At 50.3% G+C, this 24,944-nt stretch overlaps 1 protein-coding gene across 1 annotated transcript; it reads left to right on the top strand.

The window, feature by feature from the left end:
* On the top strand, nucleotides 1-24,601 carry DNAJB4 (DnaJ heat shock protein family (Hsp40) member B4). The gene is made up of 3 exons (XM_088450075.1): nucleotides 1-277; nucleotides 16,788-17,362; nucleotides 22,489-24,601. Exons 1-3 carry the CDS (start codon nucleotides 67-69, stop codon nucleotides 22,717-22,719), a joined length of 1,017 nt encoding a protein of 338 aa, XP_088306201.1. The 5' UTR covers nucleotides 1-66; the 3' UTR covers nucleotides 22,720-24,601.
* Nucleotides 24,602-24,944: the final 343 nt, after the last annotated feature.

The raw sequence follows: 24,944 nt of genomic DNA, 5'->3' as shown, positions 1-24,944 counted from the left end.
CACACTTTCTGGATCCCACTGCAAGCGAGTCGCTCGGTGCATTCCAGACCCGCTGACAGGGGTGACATGGGGAAAGATTACTACACAATTTTGGGCATTGAGAAGGGGTCTTCAGAGGAGGATATCAAGAAAGCGTACAGAAAGCAAGCTCTGAAGTGGCACCCAGACAAGAACAAGTCACCCCAGGCAGAAGAGAAGTTTAAGGAGATTGCAGAAGCCTACGAAGTGCTGAGTGACCCCAAGAAGAGAGAGGTCTACGATCAGTATGGGGAAGAGGGTATGTATCTGACGTATATCTCAGTAACCCACCCAGGGGTCCTGGGTTCTTTCCCTGCGCTGTAGTTTTCGGGGGGCAGATGGCACAGCAGGGCACTGATGGGGTTAATGGGTTGCATCCAGAATGTTTGCGAAGTTCTGATATCTACATGAGCAGGTTATTAGAGTATATTAGTTGGCAGATATTAATTTAGGACAGTTGTGTTTTTGTCTTTTGATCAATTTGTATATATTTTTTTTTAATCTGCAAAGTACCGTTTTCTCCGAACGCATCTCTTCGTAGGGGTAAAATGCAGCAAGCGTAGCTGAAAATGGCTCTTGTGGTCCCAGAGACCTCCCCACATTTAGGGTTCAGCTGTCTGGGATGGGGCGAGTGTGCGTCAGAAGAATAGGGTGGTGAGACTGGCATAGCTTCTAATGTATCAGAGCCAGGACGTATCACGGCAGCTGCTGCGACCGGTCAGATATAGCGTGACGGGATTAGTGATGTAATGTCCTTTTTCTACATAATGCGCATCTCACATAATCATGTACAACAACTGGCGACGGGGCGCGAGCGCTTAAAAGCAGCATCGGGGGTGTGAATGCATCCTATATATATATATATATATATATATATATATACAGACATCACGTGGGGCAGGAGGTGCAAGTACCTCACAATAACGGGGGGAGGGTGAGCTGTCCCAGGAACAGAGCTGATAATGACGTCTGTGATGCCACTGCGCACATACTGAGAAGCGATAGACATCCAAAGGAGAGGATGGCATGGTGACAGTAACACACACAATGGTCACTGCCAGTGATGCTGCCAGTTTAGGGCCTGCGCGGGGCAGTGCTGAGATACAGGGGTCTATTTACTAAGCAGTGTTAGGAGACAGAGGGGCCCATTTCATACCTGCCGACATTCTGGCTGCTCCTTCCGGGAGGGAGCAGCCAGATCGGCAGGACGGGGTGGGCGTGGCTGAGACAAGGGGGAGTGGCTGGTCGGGTGACGCCACTTGTGGGCGTGGCGGGGGTGGAGTCACGCGATCGCGTCAGTTTGGGCCCACCCCCGCTACACAATGCCGATAAAATAGGCATTGTGCAGCAGGGGGCGGGGACAAAATGACGCGAATCGCGTCACCGGCCTCCCCACTGCGGGGGTTATAGCGGGGGGGATAGGAGGGGTGAGCGGCAGCCGGGAGAATTGCCTGCCTTCCCGGGAGGTTGGGAGCGGCACCCGATTTTCGGGAGGCTCCCGACCAAATCGGGAAGGTAGGCAAGTATAGCCCATTTATCAAAGTTAATTTGAGGTAAATTCCCCGAAAACACCTGTTTTCGGGGGTTTACCTCAAATACTTAGTATCCCCCGGATGTATGAAGGAGGGATCACAGCATGTATCTCCAATACCTGCTGCGATCCCTCCCTTGCCGCCGGCAGCCGCCTCCCCCATAGGTTTCTATGGGGGATGCGATGCTGCCAAATGTATCAATATCGGGAATGCTTCCATTCCCGATATTGGCCCCAGCAGCTAACGCCATCTGAATACAGCGTTAGCCGCTGTAGCCTATGAGGACTTACCGCATGTCAGCCAGCGGAGGGATCTCCCAGATCCCGAAGCCAGCAATGGGCCTCGTTCATGTGCAGTCCGCGGGACTGCGCATGCGCAGCAGCCTCGCACGCACTCCGGCCATATCGCGGGGACGGGCTCATTTCCCTGCATGTGCCGGATAGTACATTCAGCCGCTATCATGGATGGTACTGGATTCCCTGATCGCATTGCAAAATGCGATCATTAATAAATGGGCCCCAGAGTGAAAAGTGATAAGGTGCCAGCCAATCAGCCCCTAACTGCCATCTCACAGGCTGTGTTTGAAAAGTGACAGTTGGGAGCTGATTGGCTGGCACCTTATCTCCTTTCACTCTGTCTCCTAACACTGCTTAGTAAATAGACCCCTCAGGGTCTAGCGCACCCTCTGATTTTCATCAGAAACTGCTGCAAGTTGGTAAGGGGCTTCATGGCCGAGAGCCCGCAGGTCACAGCCCTGTAGCTGCCGTACAGACGTGACTAGCTGGGATTTAGGTGAAGCCAGGTGAATTGCAGGAGAGTGGTCATACGTAGTCGAGGGTCACAGGGACAAGTCCTGAACTGGAAACAGGCTAAGGGCAGGGTCACAAGTATAGATACATATATGTTATTCATGCTGAGGTCAGTAGCGCAGGAAAAGATTTGGAGCCACAGGAGGAGCATGGTCTGCTACACGAGTTATACACAGTAACCTCTGTAACGCGGCAGCTGCTTAGAATGGGACTTATATAGGTGAATACATTTTGGCTCCAATGCGACGCCATCAAAGCGTGTGCTTGCGCTTTTATATATGCATGGAGGCCGTATACCCACCTCTTAGAGGAAGTGGAGCAGCCATGATGCAGAATTGAGCTGATAGAGCTTCGTACATAGCAGTCGGGAAGGTGAGCAGACCCATAAGAGATGTTGCTAGACCCGGTAAGTCGCCATTGTGATACACACGGGGCAGCATGGATGGCATTCAGAATGTCGACATGGACAGGAGGTTGAATGTCGACATTTCCAGAATGTCAGCATGTTGACCGTGCTGTTTTCCATGGGGCTCTTAACGAACCCTACCTGCAGCTTAACCCTAAAAAAAAATCAGGTGTCAACATTCACAATGTTATGTCAACATTCACACATTGTCGACATGTTAAATGTCGACTTCCACTCCTTGTCATCATTCTGAATGGTCGACATTCTGAATGTATACCCTTCACAGCACTGGGGCCCGTAAGTTCAATTCCCAGTCATGGCCCATCAGTGTGGAGTTTGTATGTTCTCCCTGTGTTTGCGACTGTTTCCTCCAAGTGCTCCAGTTTCCTTCCATGCTTAAAAAATATACTGGTAGGCTAATTGGCTTTAACCAGTGGCGTCACAAGGGGGGTGCGGGCCGCGCCCGGGTGTCAACCGCCGAGGGGTGAAACCAAAGTGCAGACTCCCCCTCAGTGACAAGATCCGGGTGCTGCACTGTAGAATTATGTGCAGCACTCAGCTCCTGTCCACAGTGAGGGAGCTGGCACTACAAGTACGCTAGCCCCGGGGGGCACCCCACACCTCCGGGACCCCAGCGGACAGACTAAAACTGGGGCCACAACCCTTGTCAACAGGCCACGCCCCCTTTTCCCACCACACCGATGCAGCGCACACTACAAAAACTATTATTATCCCTGGTGCGTGTGTGCATGTGGTAGGGAATATAGGGCCTGGTTCAGATCCGCTCGCCAGCACATAGCGATCGCAAGCGGGTCGATGGCCCGGCAGTGCGCAAGCGCGAGCCCCGGAGTGAGTGAAAACTTCACTCGCTCAGGGCTTGCAGCAAAACAGGGCGGCTGTCGATTGATCGACAGCTCGCCCCGTTTTGTAGGTGGGTCGGGGGGGGGGGGGGTGGCTGGCCAAATGGAGGCGTTCCCGAAGGAATGCCTGCCGTTTGGGGGCGGCCCTAGTGACATCACACATGATATCAGTAGTGTACTTCCGGCTCTATTAGAGCAGGAAGTTCACTGGGGATTGCAGAGGACGAGACCCTACCACAAGGGTCTCGTCGCAAGCCCGATGGTCGCGACCATCGCCAGGCCACCCGCAAAAGCTGTGGGTGGTCACCCACAGCTTAGCGAGCGGCCTGGAGGCCGGCAAATAAAAAAAAAACAGCCCGCCCTGATTCAGAACGAGCGCTCGCAAATAGCGAATGCCTCTGAATCAGGGCCATAGATTTTAAGCTCCACTGGGGCAGGGGCTGATGTGACTGACTTAATCTCTGTACAGCACTATGGAATATGTGTGCGCTGTATAAATAACTGCCAGCAAGTAGACTGTTAGTAAATGCACATTACATGGTCCAGAAATATGTGGACACCTGAATATCACATCCGTAGGTGCTTGTTGAACTTCTCATTCCAACAGCATGAGCATTAATGTAGAGGTGGTTCCTCCTTTGCTGCTATAACAGTCTCCATTCTTCTGGGAAAGCTTATCCCTGGATTTTAGGACATGGCTGCAGGGATTCTCAGACCTTCAGCCATAAATGGTGAGGCTGAGCACGTACGTCAGGTGTTGGGTCCGAGCTCGTGGTCAGTGGGCCTGATTCAGAGCTGAACGCTCTGACCAGAGCGCTCGCTCTGAATCAGGGCCCTCCTACCTTTTTTTGGAGCAACCTCATGGACGCTCGCATAGCTGTGGGTCACCACCCACAGCTATAGCGAGCGTCCATGATGATGGTCGCGATGGTCTTGACCATCGCGACCATCGGGCTTGCGACGGAGACCCTGCGGTAGGGCCTCGCTGCCGCAAGCCCTGGAGTGATTTTGGCTCTATCAGAGCCAAAGTCACTCCCACTGACATCACTAGTGATTGCAGTGAGGCCGGCTTGAGACAGTAGGCGTTCCCATGGGAACGCCTCCGTCTGGGAAGCCACGCCCCCGGCACGCCCACCAAAGGGGTCGTGCTGTCAATCAACATCGACAGCGCGCCCCCTTTGGTGCGAGACCCGGAGTGATGGAGAGCCCATCGCTCGCCGGGTCTCGCGCATGCGCACGACGGAGCTCCCTCCGTCATGCGCATGTGCAGTGGGGGAACATCGACCCGCTCGTGAGCGTACTGCTGCTCACGAGCGGGTCTGAATGACTCCCAGTGTTACAGATCCACCCAGTAGGGTTGAGGTCAGGGCTCTGTGCAGCCCAGTCAGGTTCTTCCCCACCAAACTCTACAAACCATTTTTTTTGATGGCTCTCTCCTTGGGCCCTACGCACAGTGGCACGCAATTACAACCGCAGGCGGGTCTTGCCGATTCTGAGCCAGCTCTACATGCGTGGCGGCCTGATGCGCAACTTAAAGCAATTCTAAATGGTCCAGAGTCACAAATATTTCGGTCACATCTCACTTGCCACTGAACTGCCATTATAGGGTGGCAAAGGGCAGTAAGGGGGAGGTGGCACGTACGATCAAGCACCCCATGGGACGCATCATGGTTAGGTTGTAGATGCAGATAATAGTGATGACGGCTGCTCTCACAAGCAGAGGATTGTGGGAAGTGCGATGGCATAGAGTTTTACACTCCGCCCGACGCTTGGAAATGCGCTGAGGCTTGTGTGCGGCCATGGAGACTCAAACCCTGGAGCTCCTGACTCACAGTTCCTGCGCTGACGTTACTTCCAGAGTCAGCTCGGAACTTGGTAGTGAGTGTCGCAGCCGAGGACGGACGATTTTTGTGCACAATGTTCTTCAGCACTTGGCAGTCATGTTGCAGAATATTATACACTTGATAGCAATTATGGCCCTGTGGTATATATATATATATAATATATATATACATAAGCTAACGTGTCACTAGCAGTGGATCTAGGAAGAGGATTCATGTGTCTGTATTGTACAATAGGTGCAGATCACAGAGAATGTTTCTCAAATTTCGTCTTGACGTGACGTATGTTTAGGACGGAATGGGTATGTAATGCCGGTTGTCGGGATGCCTCCCGACAGCCGGCATCCCCTTGGCAAACACTCCCCCCTTTTCACCCTAACACCCCCTTCTTGTAGTCCAACCCTCCCCACCCCGCACCCTAACCCTCCCCGTTAGTGTCTAAACCTAAGTTTCCCCCTTTCATGCCTAAACCTAACTCTCCCCCCTTAGTGCCTAAACCCCCAGTGGTGCCTAACCCTCCCCCCTAGGGGTGCCTAGCCCCAAACTCCCCCCCAAACCTAACACTAACCCTGCTACGCTGCCTAAACCTAGTACTCCTACCCCCCCCCTCGCGGCTAACGCTAATGGTGCCCGGACTTGCCTCGTTCGGGCTGGCGTCGGGATTAAGATAGGCGTCAGTATTTGGACGCCTATCTTAAGTTCCATGTTGGGCTTCCCCAGACGGGTTTCAGACCCATTTAGGACCTAGGGGCTGATTCTGCCGTGCAATGCTGATCACAGATTCCTGATTATTGCGAGTGTGCAGAATGGCTACTGTGTAGTCGCACGCAGACCCTTCTGTGCTTCTGCCCGATTGACAGGCAGTGCAGGGGCGTGGTCGGCCGGCGTTCCTGGAAACGGGGGTGTGTCAGCCCCATTTTCTGGGAGGGGCAAGGCCAGGCACTGCGTTGACCGACGCAGCTTCCTGGCCTCGCCAGCCAGCCAGCCTGAGTAAGCTGAGGCTTACGGCTATTTCACACCTGCTGGCTTTCACCAGCTGGCAAAAATCCAGGCTTTTATTTTGCCATCGATCACTTTTAATAAAGCGTGAAAGCAGATGGGTCCTTTCAGACCGCAAGGACACGGTTGCCGTGTTACAGCCGGAAATATCCACGGAAATGGACGTCTGCCATCCACAGTTTCAATGTTAAAGATTGGGGAAAAAATCATACACACGGCAAAAGCAGCGCACACGGCATGAAACCATTGTGTGTGAGAGGCAAATATCCACTGGAATAAAAGCACCTGGATTTTTGCCGGCCGGTGATAACCGGCGGGTGTGAAATAGCCCTCAATCAACTGGCTGGCGGCCCGGCGTCGTCCACTTTCGTGACCACCGATGGTCGCAATAGTGATCCTAGCCTGCAACCTTTGTCGCAGTGCTGGGAAATGCAGCAGGGGGTATCATACAGCTTCTGCTTACTTTGCATAATAGCAAGGATCGCCTACGTGCAGCGTTACAATTTCTAGCCTTGTGGAATCACCCCCATGGCTTGATAACAGGGGCCCTCATTCAGAGCCGCTCGCTATTTGCGGTCGTTCGTTCTAAAACAAGGGTTGTAATTCAAATGAACCGTTCGCTAATTGCGGTCTGTTCACGCCTCTACGTCTGAACGAGCGAGCAAAACTTGCGGTTGTAATTTTGAAAAATACGCCCCCTTGCCGCTCGCACCATACGTCATGTCCGCTATTTATTAGATTAATCGAGTACATCGAACAGCGTATGAACTGCTCGCTATTCTTGTGGCTGGTTTTTTCAACCGCTATTTTGCGAGCAGTTCTGAGTAAAAAAAAAACAAGTGACGTGGTCAATGACGCTGCTGTATTAATTATGCACTCCCTTAAAACGCCCGTTTTGACCGAATTCCACTCCCCGTTTTCAAGCACCTTCCCCTGTTACCACCCACATACGCCTCCTTCTGTCACTCAAAATAGCAGGCATTCGCTATATAGCGAACAAACGATTTTCGGCCGCACTGACTGGTTCGCGCATGCGTATTAAAATCCGTACGCATGCGCAGATGTGCGAACATCGGTCAGAATGAACTGGTTAAGTCCGCCTGCGTTACTTTCCACACTCCCCATACATTAGTACATTAGTATGGGGATGTAGAAATTAGGCTATTCATTAAATTCCCAAAATTATGTATTTTCGTAATTTGATGGTGTATAGCGTGAGAAGGTCCTCCTCTGCCTTCTCCGTCACTTCCTGGTCCCTCCTCCGGCTGCTGCTCTGATACAGACTGTGGCCCTGATTCAGAGCCGGACGCTCTGACAGAGCGCTCGCTCTGAATCAGGGCCGGTCTTTTTTTTTTTTAAGAACGGCCTCCTGGCCGCTCGCATAGCTGTGGGTGACCACCCACAGCTATAGCGAGCTGCCAGGAAGATGGTCGCGATGGTCAAGACCATTGCGACCATCGGGCTTGCGACGAGACCCTTGTGGTAGGGTCTCGTTGCCGCAAGCCCCAGAGAGATTTCGGCTCTAACAGAGCCGAAATCTCTCCCACTGACATCACTCGTGATGTCAGTGGGGCCGGCCCCAGACGGAGGCGTTCTCATGGGAACGCCTCCGTCTGGGCAGCCACCCCCTGGCCCACCCACCAAAGGGGGCGAGCTGTCACTCAACATTGACAGCACGCCCCTTTTGGTACGAGACCCGGAGCGACGGATTGCCCGTCGCTATACAGATCTCGCGCATGCGCATGACAGAGCCGGCTCCGTCGAGCGCATGCGCTCTGGGCCACCATCGACCCGCTTGCGAGCGCTCAGCACTTGCGACCGGGTCTGAATCAGGCCCTGTGTTTGCAGAACGCAGTAAAGTTTAAAAAATATAAATAAATAAAGTTTAAGGTCCCAGGTCCGTGGCTGCAGCCTGGGTACCAGGCGGCCAGGTAGGTGGGAGAGGGGGGTGGGGGGGACACAGAATTACCGCAGCTATAATCAGTGAACGTAACGGCGCTTGCGCAGCACTGATTACGACTGCGGTAAGTTAGAGTAGAGAGTGAAAAGTATCTAGTTTCTGAAAAGCTGTCATCGCAAAAATGGAGGAGGAATGATGAATCCCTCCGGTAATTAGGTAGCACTCCATGCCAGCTCTAAACCTAATTACCTCCATCAATATTTTAGTTATGACGAATAGGCCCCAGAAAGAGGCCACTGCTGCGTACACAGAAAGGGGGGGCTTTCATTTTGTCCAGAGAAACAAGCTGGAGGACGGAAGTCACTACTCCTACAGTATATAAGACTTCCATGAACTACCCCTCTCTGGCTCACAGCCTGGAAAAGCCAAGACTGATACATGATGTCATGAAATTCCAGCTCTGATTCTTAGCTAACTGTAAACAGCTACTTTGTGCCAAGAGAATGTGCCTGAGAAATATCCAAAATCAGCTTGTAGGGTGCACGATGGCTGATTTCTGCAAGGAGCCTGCACTGGAACGGCTTCCAGATCTGCAGTGTTTCTCTGTGTGACTCTTCCTTATAATGCTGCTTAGTCAGATCCCATTGGCTCAGTAACCAGGGGAGTTTCTAGAGAGGAGGGGGCCCGTGTGCAGTCTCCGACACGGCCCCCCCCTCTTCGCCCGGCAGCGCACTGAGCTGTGCATGGCCAGCGCCAGAGTTATACGCTAGTGACCAGAGTCTATGGTGTATGCACAGATCACCGGGAAAATGGCCGCGACGGCCATTTTCCCTGTACTGCGCATGCGCAAACGGCGGCCATTTTCCAGTCGTTTTACAGCGCCAGACGCCAGCGCCAACATGGGGCTCCGGAGAGGTAAGTAATATTATGGTGCAGGGTGTGCAGTGCGGGGGCCCCCCTGGACCAAGGGGTCCGTGTTCTCCGTACACCCTGCACCCATTATAGATACGCCCCTGTCAGTAACTGTTTAGCTGCTTAATTCTTGTGGGACCTGCAAAGTTAGACTGTATTTAGTGACATACTGTATGCAGGGCTCTGTGGGTGGCTCTGTCGTTGCCCCACGTCCCTTGTTTTCTGGCTAGCCTGGAACTGCACCTTGCAGACAGGATCACTGCTGCGAGGCGGAACGTCCTTTAGACAGACAGGATGCTTCAATCAGCGCTGCATTTACCGGTGCTGGCAGCCTCGCCTCCTCAACACAACATAATGAAATCTTGCGTCCAAAGTCATGACGTAAGGGGTTGGGCCGGCACAGGGTGCTATGTTGCCCTGTAATGGCTGCGGTCATAGAGATGTGTCCTCATACACCTATCATCTATGCGCATACATGTGGAAGTGCCACATATCAGTACAGTCTCCTGGTGCATCCTACTGGCAAGAAAAGGCCCACCGCTAGCAGGGTTGCACGGGACCTGGCGACTCTGTCACTCACGCCAGACATTACGCGCTGCCTGGCGTATTGAGGCTCATGAGAGAATACACATCTGTATGTGACCTTGTTATCTCGCCTCACTGCAATGTCATGACATTTACCACCATATGTAATAGCCCCAAAATTTGGACACCTCGCAGATGTAGCAGTACACGCCCATCACATGTATGACACGCCTCTCAGATGTAGCAGTACACGCCTCTCAGATGTAGCAGTGCACACCCATCACATGTATGACACGCCTCTCAGATGTAGCAGTACACGCCCATCACATGTATGACATGCCCCTCAGATGTAGCAGTACATGCCCATCACATGTATGACACACCCCTCAGATGTATCAGTACACGCCCATAACATGTATGACACGCCTCTCAGATGTTTCAGTACACGCCCATAACATGTATGACACGCCCCTCAGATGTAGCAGTACACGCCCATCACATGTATGACACGCCTCTCAGATGTAGCAGTACACGCCCATCACATGTATGACACGCCTCTCAGATGTAGCAGTGCACGCCCATCACATGTATGACACGCCTCTCAGATGTAGCAGTGCACGCCCATCACATGTATGACATGCCTCTCAGATGTAGCAGTACACGCCCATCACATGTATGACACGCCTCTCAGATGTAGCAGTGCACACCCATCACATGTATGACAGGCCTCTCAGATGTAGCAGTACACACCCATCACATGTATGATACGCCTCTCAGATGTAGCAGTACACGCCCATCACATGTATGACACGCCTCTCAGATGTAGCAGTGCACACCCATCACATGTATGACATGCCCCTCAGATGTAGCAGTACACGCCCATCACATGTATGACACGCCTCTCAGATGTATCAGTACACGCCCATCACATGTATGACACGCCTCTCAGATATATCAGTACACGCCCATAACATGTATGACACGCCTCTCAGATGTAGCAGTGCACACCCATCACATGTATGACACGCCTCTCAGATGTAGCAGTGCACACCCATCACATGTATGATACGCCCCTCAGATGTAGCAGTGCACACCCATCACATGTATGACATGCCTCTCAGATGTATCAGTATACGCCCATCACATGTATGACACGCCTCTCAGATGTATCAGTACACGCCCATCACATGTATGACATGCTTCTCAGATGTATCAGTACACGCCCATCACATGTATGACACGCCTCTCAGATGTAGCAGTACACGCCCATCACATGTATGACACGCCTCTCAGATGTAGCAGTACACGCCCACTTTACTGCCGCGCACATACTGTAGGTGGTGCTAACACAATCTCCCTGATATGCTTTTTTCAAAAGTAGGTGAGTATGCATTGGGCCTTATTCAGCAAGGAACGCAGTTGCAAAGACGCACGCAATCAGTCGATTGTTGCGTTCTGCGCATGTGCAACTATCAATTGCGATGGAACTGCCTTTGCAGAGGCTGCGCAGACCCAGAGCAGAGTGATTGACAGGAAGTGCCGTTTGTGGATGGTGAGTGGGGGGTGGTCGGGTGAACGCAGGCGTGCCGGTGCATTTCAACGCCGTTACAAGGGCGTGCATAAATTAGCCACTGCGATACCTGATGCCTCCTGTGGTCTCATAGCGTGCGCAGTAGTTAGCAGTTCCTGAGTGAGGTCGGGCCTTCCTTAACTGTGCGTATGGGTCCAACGTTACCGATTGTTTCGCTATGTTGCCCTAGTATATGGATGTGAGGGGGAAATGGGCGTCCTTATGTCAGGCTGCGTACGCATTGTGAATGCAAACATTTAAATAGCACCGCTGATATTAGCAACTGCGCGGCGTGCGTATAAGCAGAATAGCGTTCCTTACTGAATCGGGCCCTTTGTCTGTTTGCTTGTACTGAATACTATCCTGTCAGCACTTACTTCACTTTGTCCAAACGCCTAAATGTACTGCACTCCCCCTGCACTCCTCGGTTTACGGCTGTTGTGTGCGCAAGCTGCTGTATATAAAACCTTGCACACTCGCTGTGCGCTCGTGGAATGCCGACTTTCCGTCAGTGCCACCCACGCTGTGTTTATTCTAGGAAATGCCAGAGCTGAAGCCACATGTTGGGTTTTGTCTCCAGTGTTTCTGGCAGTGTCAGTGAGCAGCATTTACATGGTCCCTGGACCTACAGGTCATGTGTAGAGAGAGAGGCGGTATTTGCTCCCATCCTGGAACGCTCCCAAATAATCACTGACACCACTCGCTCTCTAGAAGGAAATCTAGAACATGTTGGGCCTCAATGCTTTTAAACTGTACTGTGTTACTAATGTCCCAAACAGATTATGTTTCTGAAATAATAAAAAAAAAAAAATCACCTTCTTGTTCACCTATGACAGGGACAGATGGAAAGTGCGCTCAATAGACTAAATATACACCACACGGTGCTCCCTACTGTGCGCAGCGCCCTCGCTGGTGTATAACGCTAATGTGGAGTGTGCAGAGTTTGGGTTGGTGACGTCACAAAACCTTCTCTCAGATGAAAGTGGGGGATTGTTTGCTGCAGTTTACCAGTAGCCCCTACATCAGTGGTTCCCCAACTGGGTGCCGTGGCAGCCTGTGGTGCTGCATGGGTGCCACAGACTGGTGGTCCAGGAATAAATCAGATTTATGTTAAATCATACCTGCCGACATTCTGGCTGCTCCTTCCGGGAGGGAGCAGCCAGATCGGCAGGACGGGGTGGGCGTGGCTGAGACAAGGGGGAGTGGCCGGTCGGGTGACGTCACTTGTGGGTGTGGCGGGGCGGAGTCAATGCCGATAAAATAGGCATTGTGCAGCAGGGGGCGGGGCCAAAATGACGCGAATCGCGTCACCGCCCTCCCCCTGCTGCGGGGGTTACAGGGGTTATAGCGGGAGGGATAGGAGGGGTGAGCGGCAGCTGGGAGAATTGCCTGCCTTCCCGGGAGGTCGGGAGCGGCACCCGATTTTCGGGAGGCTCCCGACCAAATCGGGAGGGTAGGCAAGTATGTGTTAAATGGGATGGGCAAAACCAGTGCTGGTGACAGCCTATCAGTGGTGGCTCCAGAGGTGGGGCTTCAGCACAGTCCAAAATTCAAATAGGGGAGTCACACCAACTGCCAGTGAGTCTCGGCCGGTGATGTTTGGCAGCGTTTGGGGTGGCAGTTGGTGTGGCTCCCCTATTTGAATTTTGGACTGCTCTGCAGCTTCACCTCTGGAGCTGCCACTGCGGCCAATCATGAAATATGTGGACAAGCAGAAGCGCAGCCCTGTCCACCGCCACATGACTGAGCCTAAAGGTGGGTACGATCCAATCTCGTTAACAATTTCCCTTGAACTCTCCCTGGTGGCTCCAGGACACAAGATTACCTTCATGGTGTGTGTACTGTATTTATTTTAATATTTCTTTTGCAGTGGAACTACAGCTACCAGCGGGCCCGTAATGCCTTGCATGCTGGTTCTTGTGGTTCTCCAAGAACCAACATGCGCGGGAGGCTTGCTGGGACCTGTAGTTCATCTGCAAAAGATAATATTTTCAACTCTTTCAGTTGCACTACCCTAAACTATCAACCAGGCACCCACCTCTCTAGGGGTGCCGGGGATATCCCCGGGCTTTCAGCCTAGGCCTGGGGGGGTCCCCTTTATTGGGGGGGCCCACCTCTCCAGGGATCTCTGGCCTGGGCTTACTAGCGATCAGGGGGAAAACTTTGGCCGGGGAACCCGGTGATAGGGCTCCCCTGGCTGTGGCATTACTCCCCCCAGTAGAAAAAATTTGGTGCTGGTTATGGAAAATACAGGGGGTCCCTACACTTTTTGTCCCCTGTATTTCCATAACCAGGACCGGCTCAGAGCCCAGTGCTGGTTGCGCTAAATACAGGGGACTCCTACATCATTTGTCCCCTGTATGTTGGCAACCAGGGCTAGCTCTGAATAGCCCATTGCTGGTTGTGCTTAATACAGGGGACCCCTACATTGTTTGTCCCCTGTATTTAGCACAACCAGTACTGGGATCCCAAAGCCCGGGGCTGGTTGTGCTTTGGGGGGGGGCACAGCGTTTTTTTTAAAAAACTTTTTACACTGGTTTACATTTTTTTCACAGAATAGCAGACGGATCTCACTGACTTGTGCATGCATCTGTGTCAGCCATGAAATCGTTCATCGTGCATACATGCGGAACGATGTGTGGCAAATCGTGAAAGACAGGTCGGTGATCTTTCTGCATGTTGAAGAGATCACCGACCACGATCAACGGTCAACGGGAGCGCACATCGATTTGTTATCAAGCCTACACACGGCACATTTTTAAACGATATGTCATTCCAATTGGTCGAAAATGGTAATATCGTTTAAACAAAATCGTACCGTGTGTGTGGGCCTTACGGATGACATGTAAGTGCAATTTACTTAATGTAATCATTTTTGCTGCATTTCCCAATAAGGAACTATTGACCTGGGGTGGTGTGCAAATAAATACTGTACTGCTGATACTTTAGGGCGTAGCGATTCAAGAAAGTTTGGGAACCACTGTCCTACATAACAAACGTGGATGTGTCAGAGAGATAAGCAATATGCGCTTCTCCACATGTTACCGTGCAGATAGAAGCGGGGGTCTCTGTCTATCTCTGTTTAAATCCTGTTGAATCTGCGCAGTTGTGCCCGGTCTCCGATGTCTACGTACGCTGCCCATGGAAAATGCTGCCCACGGAATTACTAATATAAACTTGTGATGGTCCGAGATACAGTGGAAGGGAAAGTTACTAAATAATGTGTTTTGAATATTGAATCTGTGTTCATGTCGTCTTTTTATTAACAATAGCGAAATGTTCATTATTAAAAATAAATAAAATGCTTTGCCGTACTTGTTAGCCATTCCTGATATAAGGCAGTGTTTGGGTTACGGTGTTGCCGCAGTGGTATTACATATTTTATACTGTGATGTAAGTGCCGTAGTTGTTACATTACTTAATAGAAAATAATCTGCATCAGTTAACTAGCATAGGACACACTCACCACCAATGACCGAGCTTCGCAGTCACGGTCCTCGCGGTTTTGGGGACTAGCGTAGATTATTGTGTTACTCGCTAACTTCCAAATGTGGGGAATCCCTTTCGGCTGTAAACAAGGTCACTTTACGCGTGAGATCAGCCGCACTCTGGGGTCTATTCAGCAACAGTGACAATGTTGCCCACAATATTATCGGGCAACATTGTCACGAATAATTATCAATTATCAAATTTTTAGTAAGCTATTCAGCATGATTTTCAGCAGGGACAGCGGTTGCGGTAACACGTTGTCCCGCACTGTCCCTGCGGTTTCCGAAAACAATCCCTTCTATTTGTTCCTCTGCGCAAGCTCAGTCATGCGTTCGGGAACAGTCTCAGGGCCTGTTTCAGACTCAGCTCGCGAGCGCATAGTGCTCGCAAGCGGGTCGACGGTGGGCCATTGCGAACGTGTGGCACGCGCGAGCCCCGGAGTGAGTGAGAACTTCACTCACTCCGGGGCTCGCTACAAGACGGGGCGGCTGTTGATGTGGATCGACAGCTTGCCCCGTTTTGTAGGCGGGTTGGGGGGGTGGCTGGACAAACGGAGGCGTTCCCTTAGGAACGCCTGCCGTTTGTGGGTGGCCCTTCCTGAAAACACTTGTGATGTCAGTAATGGACTTCCTGCTCTATTAGAGCAAGAAGTTCACTCGGGCTTGCGAGACCTGAGATCCTACCACAGGGTCTCCTTGCAAGCCCGATGGTCGCGATAATCGCGACCATTGCCAGGCCGCCCACTATAGCTGTGGGTGGTCAGTCCTGGTTTCCCGGTGACCATGGAGGGGTAAGTACAGCTCCAGTCTGTCCAAATAGATTGGCATGTGTATACAGGCTTTATACTGGACTGTATACATGTATATTTATGTGCTTTTATATTTAAAATGTATATATACATTTTAAATATAATCGCACATAAATATTCATGTATATAGGCTAGTATAAAGCCTGTATACACATGTCAATCACTTTCGGCAGGTTTAAGAGTCTCTAATTGGCCTTACCGGCCGCAGATCACCGGGAAGCAGAGACGGAGACTGGGCGGAGTTACAAGATGCTGCAGGGACCTATGGGAAATATTCCCTCTGTCCCTGCAGTTTTTTGGGAAATTTAAGGCATTTTCTTCATATAACGCCATTCTGAAATGCTGTTATATAAAGTAATGATTTATCGAGTGATTTAACACTTTTTGCTATGCTGAATAGCAAAAAGCGTTAAAGCACTGTACAGATCAATGGCTGATCAGTACAGTGCGGTCCTCGTCGAGATGGGAATTAGTGGAGAAGATAATTGCGTTATCTTCTCCATTATCCCATTGCTGAATAGGGGATTTACATAGAAAATACGGAAATCGTAGTTTCCGTATTTTTTCTGTAAAAAAAAAATCAATGCTGAATAGACCCCTCTGTGCCAGGAGGTTACCGTTTGCCACTTCTGCACCGCACAGGCGAACAGAGTGTGTGAACACCAACTCCTATATGTGGCCCTATTGTCACTACTAGCCCTAAGGTAGGAAAGTCATTAATTTATCCGAATATTAGTGTCACCACAGACTGCCAGCTTTTTCCTAGCATGGAACAGCAGTGACTTCGCCATTTGGGCCTCATTTACTAACGAGTTTTATCACCAAAACGAGTGATACATTTCACTGTGTAGGATAATGGTGCTCCAGCCAATCAGCTCCCAACTGTCATCTCACAGGCTATGTTTGAAAAGTGACAGTTGGGAGCTGATTGGCTGGAGCACCATTTATCATACACAGTGAAATGTATCACTCGTTTTGGTGATAAAACTCGTTAATAAATGGGGGTCTTTATGTCTTATGGAAACAGATAACTTTTGCAGGGTTTAAATTTTAAATATGCGTTGAGGTTAATGTTTGAAACTTGCAGTGATGTTTTGTTTTTGTTATTACCTCTATAGGGCTTAAAGGAGGACCAGGCGCACAAAACGGACACGAAGGGAACTTTCACTACACTTTCCACGGTGATCCGCACGCCACGTTTGCCGCATTTTTCAGGGGAGCAAACCCCTTCGAAATGTTCTTCGGGAGGCGAATGCCCGGAGGCCGGGATGATGAGGACATGGAGTTGGACAATGACCCATTCTGCTCGTTTTCCAACTTCGGTATGAACGGATTTCCCAGAGAAAAGAACCAAGTTGGCAATCCGGTCCGGCGTAAGCAGGACCCGCCTATTATCCATGAGCTGAGGGTGTCTCTGGAAGAGATTTATCGTGGCTGCACTAAAAGAATGCGGATCTCCAGGAAGAGGATGAGCCCCGACGGAGGAACTGCGTGGACTGAGGATAAGATCCTCGCAATTGAGATAAAGAAGGGATGGAAGGAAGGCACCAAAATCACATTCCCCAAGGAGGGAGACGAGACGCCTGTGGCCATTCCTGCCGATGTGGTTTTCGTTATTAAAGACAAACCTCATTCGCATTTTAAGAGAGATGGTTCAAATATTGTCTGTCCCTTACAGATCAGCCTGCGCGAGGTAAGGCTCGTCATGGACCGCTTCCTAATTGTCACAAACGTGTCACTCTTAACATTGAGAGGTCTATTTACTAAGCGGTGTTAGGAGACAGAGTGAAAAGTGATAAGAAAGTGATAAGGTACCAGCCAATCAGCTCCCAACTGTAATTTTTCAAACACAGCCTGTGAGATGACAGTTGGGAGCTGATTGGCTGGCACCTTATCACCTTTCACTCTGTCTCCTAACACTGCTTAGTACATAGACTCCTCAGACTTGCTTTTCTTGACACCCCACTTATGACCCTCGAGGATAGAAGCAGCCTCCAAGGGCTGAGGCTGCTGGTCATATTTACAAATATGTGTTTTAGGAAGGTGACTCAAGTGCCCAATTATCATTAATCGCATTTACAATGCGATCTGGGAACGATATTAGCGCCCATGATCGCACTGCAGATTGCAATTACATCGTCGGGATGTTTCTATAGAGCACCCGCAGGGACAGGGACTCCGTCCCACTGAGCGCACACCCACAGCGCCCATTGCTGGGGAGGGCTCGGGGGAAGAACACTCTGCCGGCTGAATTCGCGACGTGTAGCCCATAAGCTACAATGGACTGCTGCCATCTTCAGCTAGCGGTAGCGGCTGGGGCCAATCTCTGCTTTGCATTCCGGAAATTGGTAAATATGGCAGCATCGCATCGCTGGAGGGATCGCAGCAGGTATCGGAGTCCTTCTGTGATCAATCTGGGGGAAACTTAATATTTGCGGTTAACCCCCGAAAACGGGTGTTTAAGCCGCATATATACAATGCTAAATGGGCCCCCTTAGGGGTAAATTTACGAAGCGGCGACTTTTGCAAGCCTCTGCTTCTCGGCAGGATTGACCTCATGATTTGAAGCTTCGCTGATATATGATATTAAGTGCAAAATGAGGCAGCTTCGTACATGTACCCCTTAGTATTAATATGTACAATGTGACTGTAGGAAGCATGTAACCATTTGTTATAACGTGACGCTGAGAAACATAAACGCTTTGTCGCGGCGCAGGTGAATGTGGATGTAAGCATGTATTAGGGAGGTGCTGGATGGCAGAGTGGAAGTCACCCACAGATGCATTGTGATTACATGTCTCTAAAGCTGGGCATACACGGCCAGATAAAATGCCTGTCAGACATTTTATCTGTCAGCAAGCCAGCCGCAGATGTCCGCGGCATACACTGAGATTTCTCACAGTGCATTAGCCCCGACATCTGCGCTCCACCCCCGGGGGAGGACACATTTCCCTGGTCCTACCCCCGACATCTGAGCTCCACCCCAGGGGGAGGAGACATTTCCCTGGTCCTACCCCCGACTGCGCTGCACCCCCGGGGGAGGAGACATTTCCCTGGTCCTACCCCCGACATCTGAGCTCCGCCCCTGGGGGAGGAGACATTTCCCTGTTCATTCCATGAGAAGGAACACAGGAATGTCGGTCTGTCGGCCAGCGGCTGGGCATACACTGCCCGATGCGGCTGACAGTTTACCCCACAAATATCGCATCGGACGGGCATGCTAGACAATCCGGCATGCCCGACCGAGCAATATTTAACCCTCGGTCACCCGCACACTCGCTACAATTATCGGGGTGATCCACGGATATCGGACGGATCGCCCCGATAACTGTAGCGTGTATGGCCAGCTTTAGTGATGCACAGGTGGACACTTCCTCTGCACCCACTGTGCATTATGCCTGAGCAGTGACACTATAGTATTCTGATTGCTCAGAAGCAAAGCGTCTATATTTGCTATTGCTTGTCACTATTTGTTATTGCTGATACTTTAACACATTTACGCCCTGTTCCTGTAATAGTCGAAATAAACAAACAAAGAGCTTCCACCAGCGACTTAGCTAAAGCCCCTTACTCCAAATGCAAAATATGAGCTCAGGTCCCGCTTACATGTCCCACCACTTACACACCACAGCACACGCATACACACACACACACACGCCAATTTATATACTTAATCCACAGACACTCAGTGATGCTGCATGCCTTTGTGGTGGTTATATGAAGTACACCCCTTGTCTCTCCCCATCAGACCTGTCTACCCCTTCACTGCTGCCTGCCCCCAGGGCAGTTTCTAGGGTCTGAGGCTCCCAGTGCGACCAGTCAGAATGCACCCCCCCCCCCCCAAGAAGCAGTAATATTGCGGAGTGGGCTTGGCCTCATCGTGAGGGGGTGTGGTATCACAGTAAGGGAGCGTGGTCTCGACAGAATATAAGCCAGATCCACATAAAATACACTGAAATAAGCCAGGTCCACATAAAATATATTGGAAAAGACAGAGCCACATAAACTACGTTTTAAAACCACATCCACCTCAAATACATTATTAAATGTTAGCACCTACAAATATATTACATCATGCATGTAGTGTAGTGTAACTTAGTGTTCACTCTAGCTCCGGCGGCAGGCAGGGCGCCATAGCTAGACAGGGCACTTCTGTGTGCGCGCCGAAGGCGCGCGGCCCTGAAAAGGCCATTGAAAATGGGGCGTGTATATAAGACGCGTCCCTTTTTCGTGACTCTTGGGGCCGTGCCCGGCACTTACAGACACGCCGGGCAGCCCCCAAGCGCTGCTGACAGGGAGAATAGATGCCAGGCGTCTATTCGGCGGTGACACACATCTCCCCACCCACGGGACACTGCCGCCCACAGTGACTGTGTGTATATATATATATATATATATATATATAGTTGAATTTGAGACCAACAGCACACACCAGAGTCACAGATAGGCGAAAGTGTTTGGAATATAATGGCAATTTAGGAACAAGGAGAGTCAGGACATCCATTTGCACATACAAATATATACATATATATATATATATATATATATATATATATATATATTACACATACACATACACACGTGATTGGGAGGGATATATGATCACGGGTCGCCCGCCCCTAGAAACGGCCCTGCCTGCCCCTTCACTGCTGCCTGCTCTTTCACTGCTGCCTGCCCCTACACTGCTGCCTGCCCCTTCACTGCTGCCTGCCCCTTCACTGCTGCCTGCCCCATCACTCCTGCCTGCCCCTTCACTGCTGCCTGCCCCTTCACTGCTGCCTGCTCCTTCACTCCTGCCTGCCCCTTCACTGCTGCCTGCCCCTGCACTGCTGCCTACCCCTTCACTGCTGCCTGCCCCTACACTGCTGCCTGTCCCTTCACTGCTGCCTGCTCCTTCACTGCTGCTGCCCCTACACTGCTGCCTGCTCCTTTACTGCTGCCTGCCCCTACACTTCTGCCTGCCCCTACACTGCTGCCTGCCCCTACACTGCTGCCTGCCCCTTCACTGCTGCCTGCTCCTTCACTGCTGCCTGCCCCTACACTGCTGCCTGCCCCTTCACTGCTGCCTACCCCTTCACTGCTGCCTGCCCCTTCACTGCTGCTTGCCCCTTCACTGCTGCCTGCTCCTTCACTCCTGCCTGCCCCTTCACTGTTGTCTGCCCCTTCACTGCTGCCTGCTCCTTCACTGCTGTCTGCCCTTTCACTGCTGCCTGCCCCTTCACTGCTGCCTGCCCCTACACTGCTGCCTGCTCCTTCACTGCTGCTGTTCCTTCACTGCTGCCTGCTCCTTCACTGCTGCTGTCCCTTCACTGCTGCCTGCCCCTACACTTCTGCCTGCCCCTTCACTTCTGCCTGCTCCTTCACTGCTGCCTGCCCCTTCAATGACGCCCTCTCCTATTATCTCTGCCCACCTCACATCATCTCTTGGTCCACATGGCTTATAGTAGTTGGCCCTGTAGGTCCCTTGGTTCTGATAGTAACTGCCACTGTTGGTGCTCCTAATGATATTCCGTGGTTTTCCACAATATTGTGGTTAAAAATTATGTAATTCCCAAAACAATAAGGGGTAAATTTATTAATATGGGAGTTCTATTAAGAAGTGATGTTGCCCATAGCAACCAATCAGATTCCAGGTATTATCTTCTAGAAGGTGCTAGATAAATGAGAAGTAGAATCTGATTGGTTGCTATGGGCCGCATCCCTTCTTAAATAGAACTCCCATCTTAGTAAATTTACCCCTAAGTGTCAGATTTGTACTAAACGGGAGGCAGTTGAATTCCCAGCTGTCTGGATGCCGGCCCTGGAATCTGGACACCAGTCAGAATCCCGGCACCAGTATCCCAACCACTGACATCCCGATGGTATTTGTATTTGGGTTAGTGGTTAGGGTTAGGCACTAAAAGGGGGGAGGAGAAGGGTTACACTTAGGCTGCGGGGGGGGGGTTAGGTTTAGACTGCGGTTTGGGTTAGGCTGCGGAGGGGGGATTAGGTTTAGACTGCGGGGGGTGGGGGACAGGTTTAGGCTGCAGGGGGGACGGTTAGGATACTTACCAACAGGTGTCGGGATGATAACCCTGTCGGGATGCCGGTTTCAGGATTCTGACCACTGGGATCCCGAACTCCGGCATCCCGTACCCATCCCATACTAAATTATATATTGCTATTTTTTTTTTTGTACTAACAGATGAAATTCCCAGTATGTATTTATTTACTGACCTGACTGATTTTTGCTGGTGTGGAATAGAGCAAAACGTAGAAAGTTAAATTAACACCCCTAGCATGTGGCCACAACGTTTAGCGCAGACACAGCCCTGTATCCAGCACTATACTGCTTATGTACACACTAACACCACCACTTCCACACGCTCCTTCCACACACTAAAAGCAATCAGGGCCGGCGTTAGGCTTTGCTGTGCACAGCGCCGTCCTGTGTGGCCGCCCCTTCCCTCCTCCACTCCCTCCCCCTGAAACTAAATAATCACTATAGCACCGGGGAGGGAGGGTGGGCGTTTCCAGCGCCCGTCGGATACAATGGCGCTCTGGGCGAGGCCCGGCTTGTTGCTGGTATAATTCAGTGTGCTGAGGAACAATAGGGGGTTAAATTCCCCCCCCCTTTTTCTACTTGGTATGACCCCTCCCTTTCATGCACCTGAAAAGTACTGCCAGATTGATTGAGCAGCTGACATTTTTTGTCCCTTGTGCAGTAGGACTTGTATCAAGTAAACGCTTAGCTGTCATTACTTCCTCCATGTTACAGTCACTGAGACGTCTGCAGTATGATGCTGTACAGCTACAATGTAACCTTATCATTTATTCCAGGCCCTGTGCGGATGTGCAATCACTGTGCCCACTTTGGAGAGACGGAATATCCCCATGACTATAAATGAAATCATTAAACCGGGGATGAGACGAAGGATTATTGGGTACGGACTCCCTTTTCCCAAAAACCCAGAGCAACACGGAGATTTACTGGTCGAGTTTGAAGTAATATTCCCAGACAGCATTCCACAGCCATCCAAGGAGATTCTGAAGCGACACCTGCCTATATAACGGGATTCCAGGCAGGGGTGCTGGGAAGAAGGCGTTATTGCAGCATAAGACAGTCCTCAGACATGCTAGTGTCAGAAAGTGTACACCATACACTTACACAAGGTGTACACACCGCAGCAGGATCCGGCCAGGCACTCTGCGTACAGTATTAAATTTCTAACAATGACTTTTTGTGCCCTTGCCAATTGTGCCACAGGCTTACTAATGACGGGTGTATAATATAGGAGCATTTTTTTTTAGTGTAGTGCTGATAACTGCATTCAGGATGCTTGCAAAGAGTCTATCATTGGCGGTGACGCAAAACTCTACAGTGTTGTATAACATACGGACACCGCACCTCTGCCCTCATTAAAGCTGACACTTCCTAGGTGGGACGTAAGTGGTGCAGGTGTGACGGTCCCTATGCAGAGTTACACAGTCTGTCAGGTGTTACGTTATTTGTGCATTTGTGCACATGCAGAGTTGTGCTGACCGCTACTTAAGGCGCGCTTGCATCTGCGCATTTGGTTTCATGCTCGTCACCTTCATCGGTGAGGACTTGCACCTGACCTATCTTAGGGGCAAGAGACGCACCTCCTCACAGGTGTACGCCCAGCTCTGCGCGCTCCGTATTTACCAGAACGCCCTCACTTGCTATGTGAGTATGCCCTCGCTGCAAATCCGTTCCACATTTTTAGTCGTAAATGTAGGTGCGATCGAATTGCATCACCAGCACTCGCCTGCACCCATTTGTAGAGCATGCAAGGTGCAAATTCACACAAGATACGCTCTGCATAAAGGGGTATGTCTAACTTTGCTAACGGCACACATCTCGCTCTGCAACGGGCGTACATATTGCTCTGCAAATGGGCATACATCTAGCACTGCAAACAGACATGCATCTAAAGGCGCGTACACACGGTACGATATCTTTGAACGATAACAATATCATTCATATTGTTTATTTTTATGCAGCAAACGACCAATGATGCGCGTTCCCACATGGACGATAACAATATCTATGGTCGTCCGTACATGCAGGCCAATCTGACGATATCGCCAAGTTTTGTCTGGTCAGAGATGTGTCAGGAGGACTTCACTGACTGATATCTATCATAGACAGTGTGTACACCCAATATCTATCATATATATCATAGACAGTGTGTACACCCAATATCTATCATAGACAGTGTGTACACCCAATATCTACCATAGACAGTGTGTACACCCAGTATCTATCATAGACAGTGTGTACACCCAATATCTATCATAGACAGTGTGTACACCCAATATCTATCATATATATCATAGACAGTGTGTACACCCAATATCTATCATAGACAGTGTGTACACCCAATATCTATCATAGACAGTGTGTACACCCAATATCTATCATAGACGGTGTGTACACCCAATATCTATCATAGACAGTGTGTACACCCAATATCTATCATAGACAGTGTGTACACCCAATATCTATCATAGACAGTGTGTACACCCAATATCTATCATATATATCATAGACAGTGTGTACACCCAATATCTATCATAGACAGTGTGTACACCCAATATCTATCATATATATCATAGACAGTGTGTACACCCAATATCTATCATAGACAGTGTGTACACCCAATATCTATCATAGACGGTGTGTACACCCAATATCTATCATAGACAGTGTGTACACCCAATATCTATCACAGACAGTGTGTACACCCAATATCTATCATAGACAGTGTGTACACCCAATATCTATCATATATATATATCATAGACAGTGTGTACACCCAATATCGTTTGTTCTGCACTACAGAAGAGTTCAAGGGAAATTGTTCAGCGATATCATTGGTTGTGCAGAGCGTAACGTGTGTATGTAGCATTACTCATCTAGCTCTGCAAATGAGCATGTATCTAGCTCTGCAAACGGGCATGCATCTAGCTCTGCAAACGGGCATTCATTTAGCTCTGCAAATGGGCATGCACCCAGCTCTGCAAATGGGCATACATCTAGTTCTACAATCGGGCATACATCTAGCTCTGCAAATGGGCATGCATCCAGCTCTGCAAATGGGCATACATCTAGTTCTATAATCGGGCATACATCTAGTTCTACAATTGGGCATACATCTAGCTCTGCAAATGGGCATGCACCCAGCTCTGCAAATAGGCATACATCTAGCTCTGCAAACAGGCATACATCTATCTCTGCAAACGGGCGTGCATCTAGCTCTGCAAACGGGCAT

Source organism: Taudactylus pleione, unplaced genomic scaffold (genome assembly GCF_031769625.1).
Source record: "Taudactylus pleione unplaced genomic scaffold, aTauple2 ptg000506l, whole genome shotgun sequence".
Taxonomy (NCBI): Eukaryota; Metazoa; Chordata; class Amphibia; order Anura; family Myobatrachidae; genus Taudactylus; species Taudactylus pleione.
Note: the sequence above shows the minus strand (reverse complement) of the source record. Positions and strands in the feature narration are given on the sequence as shown.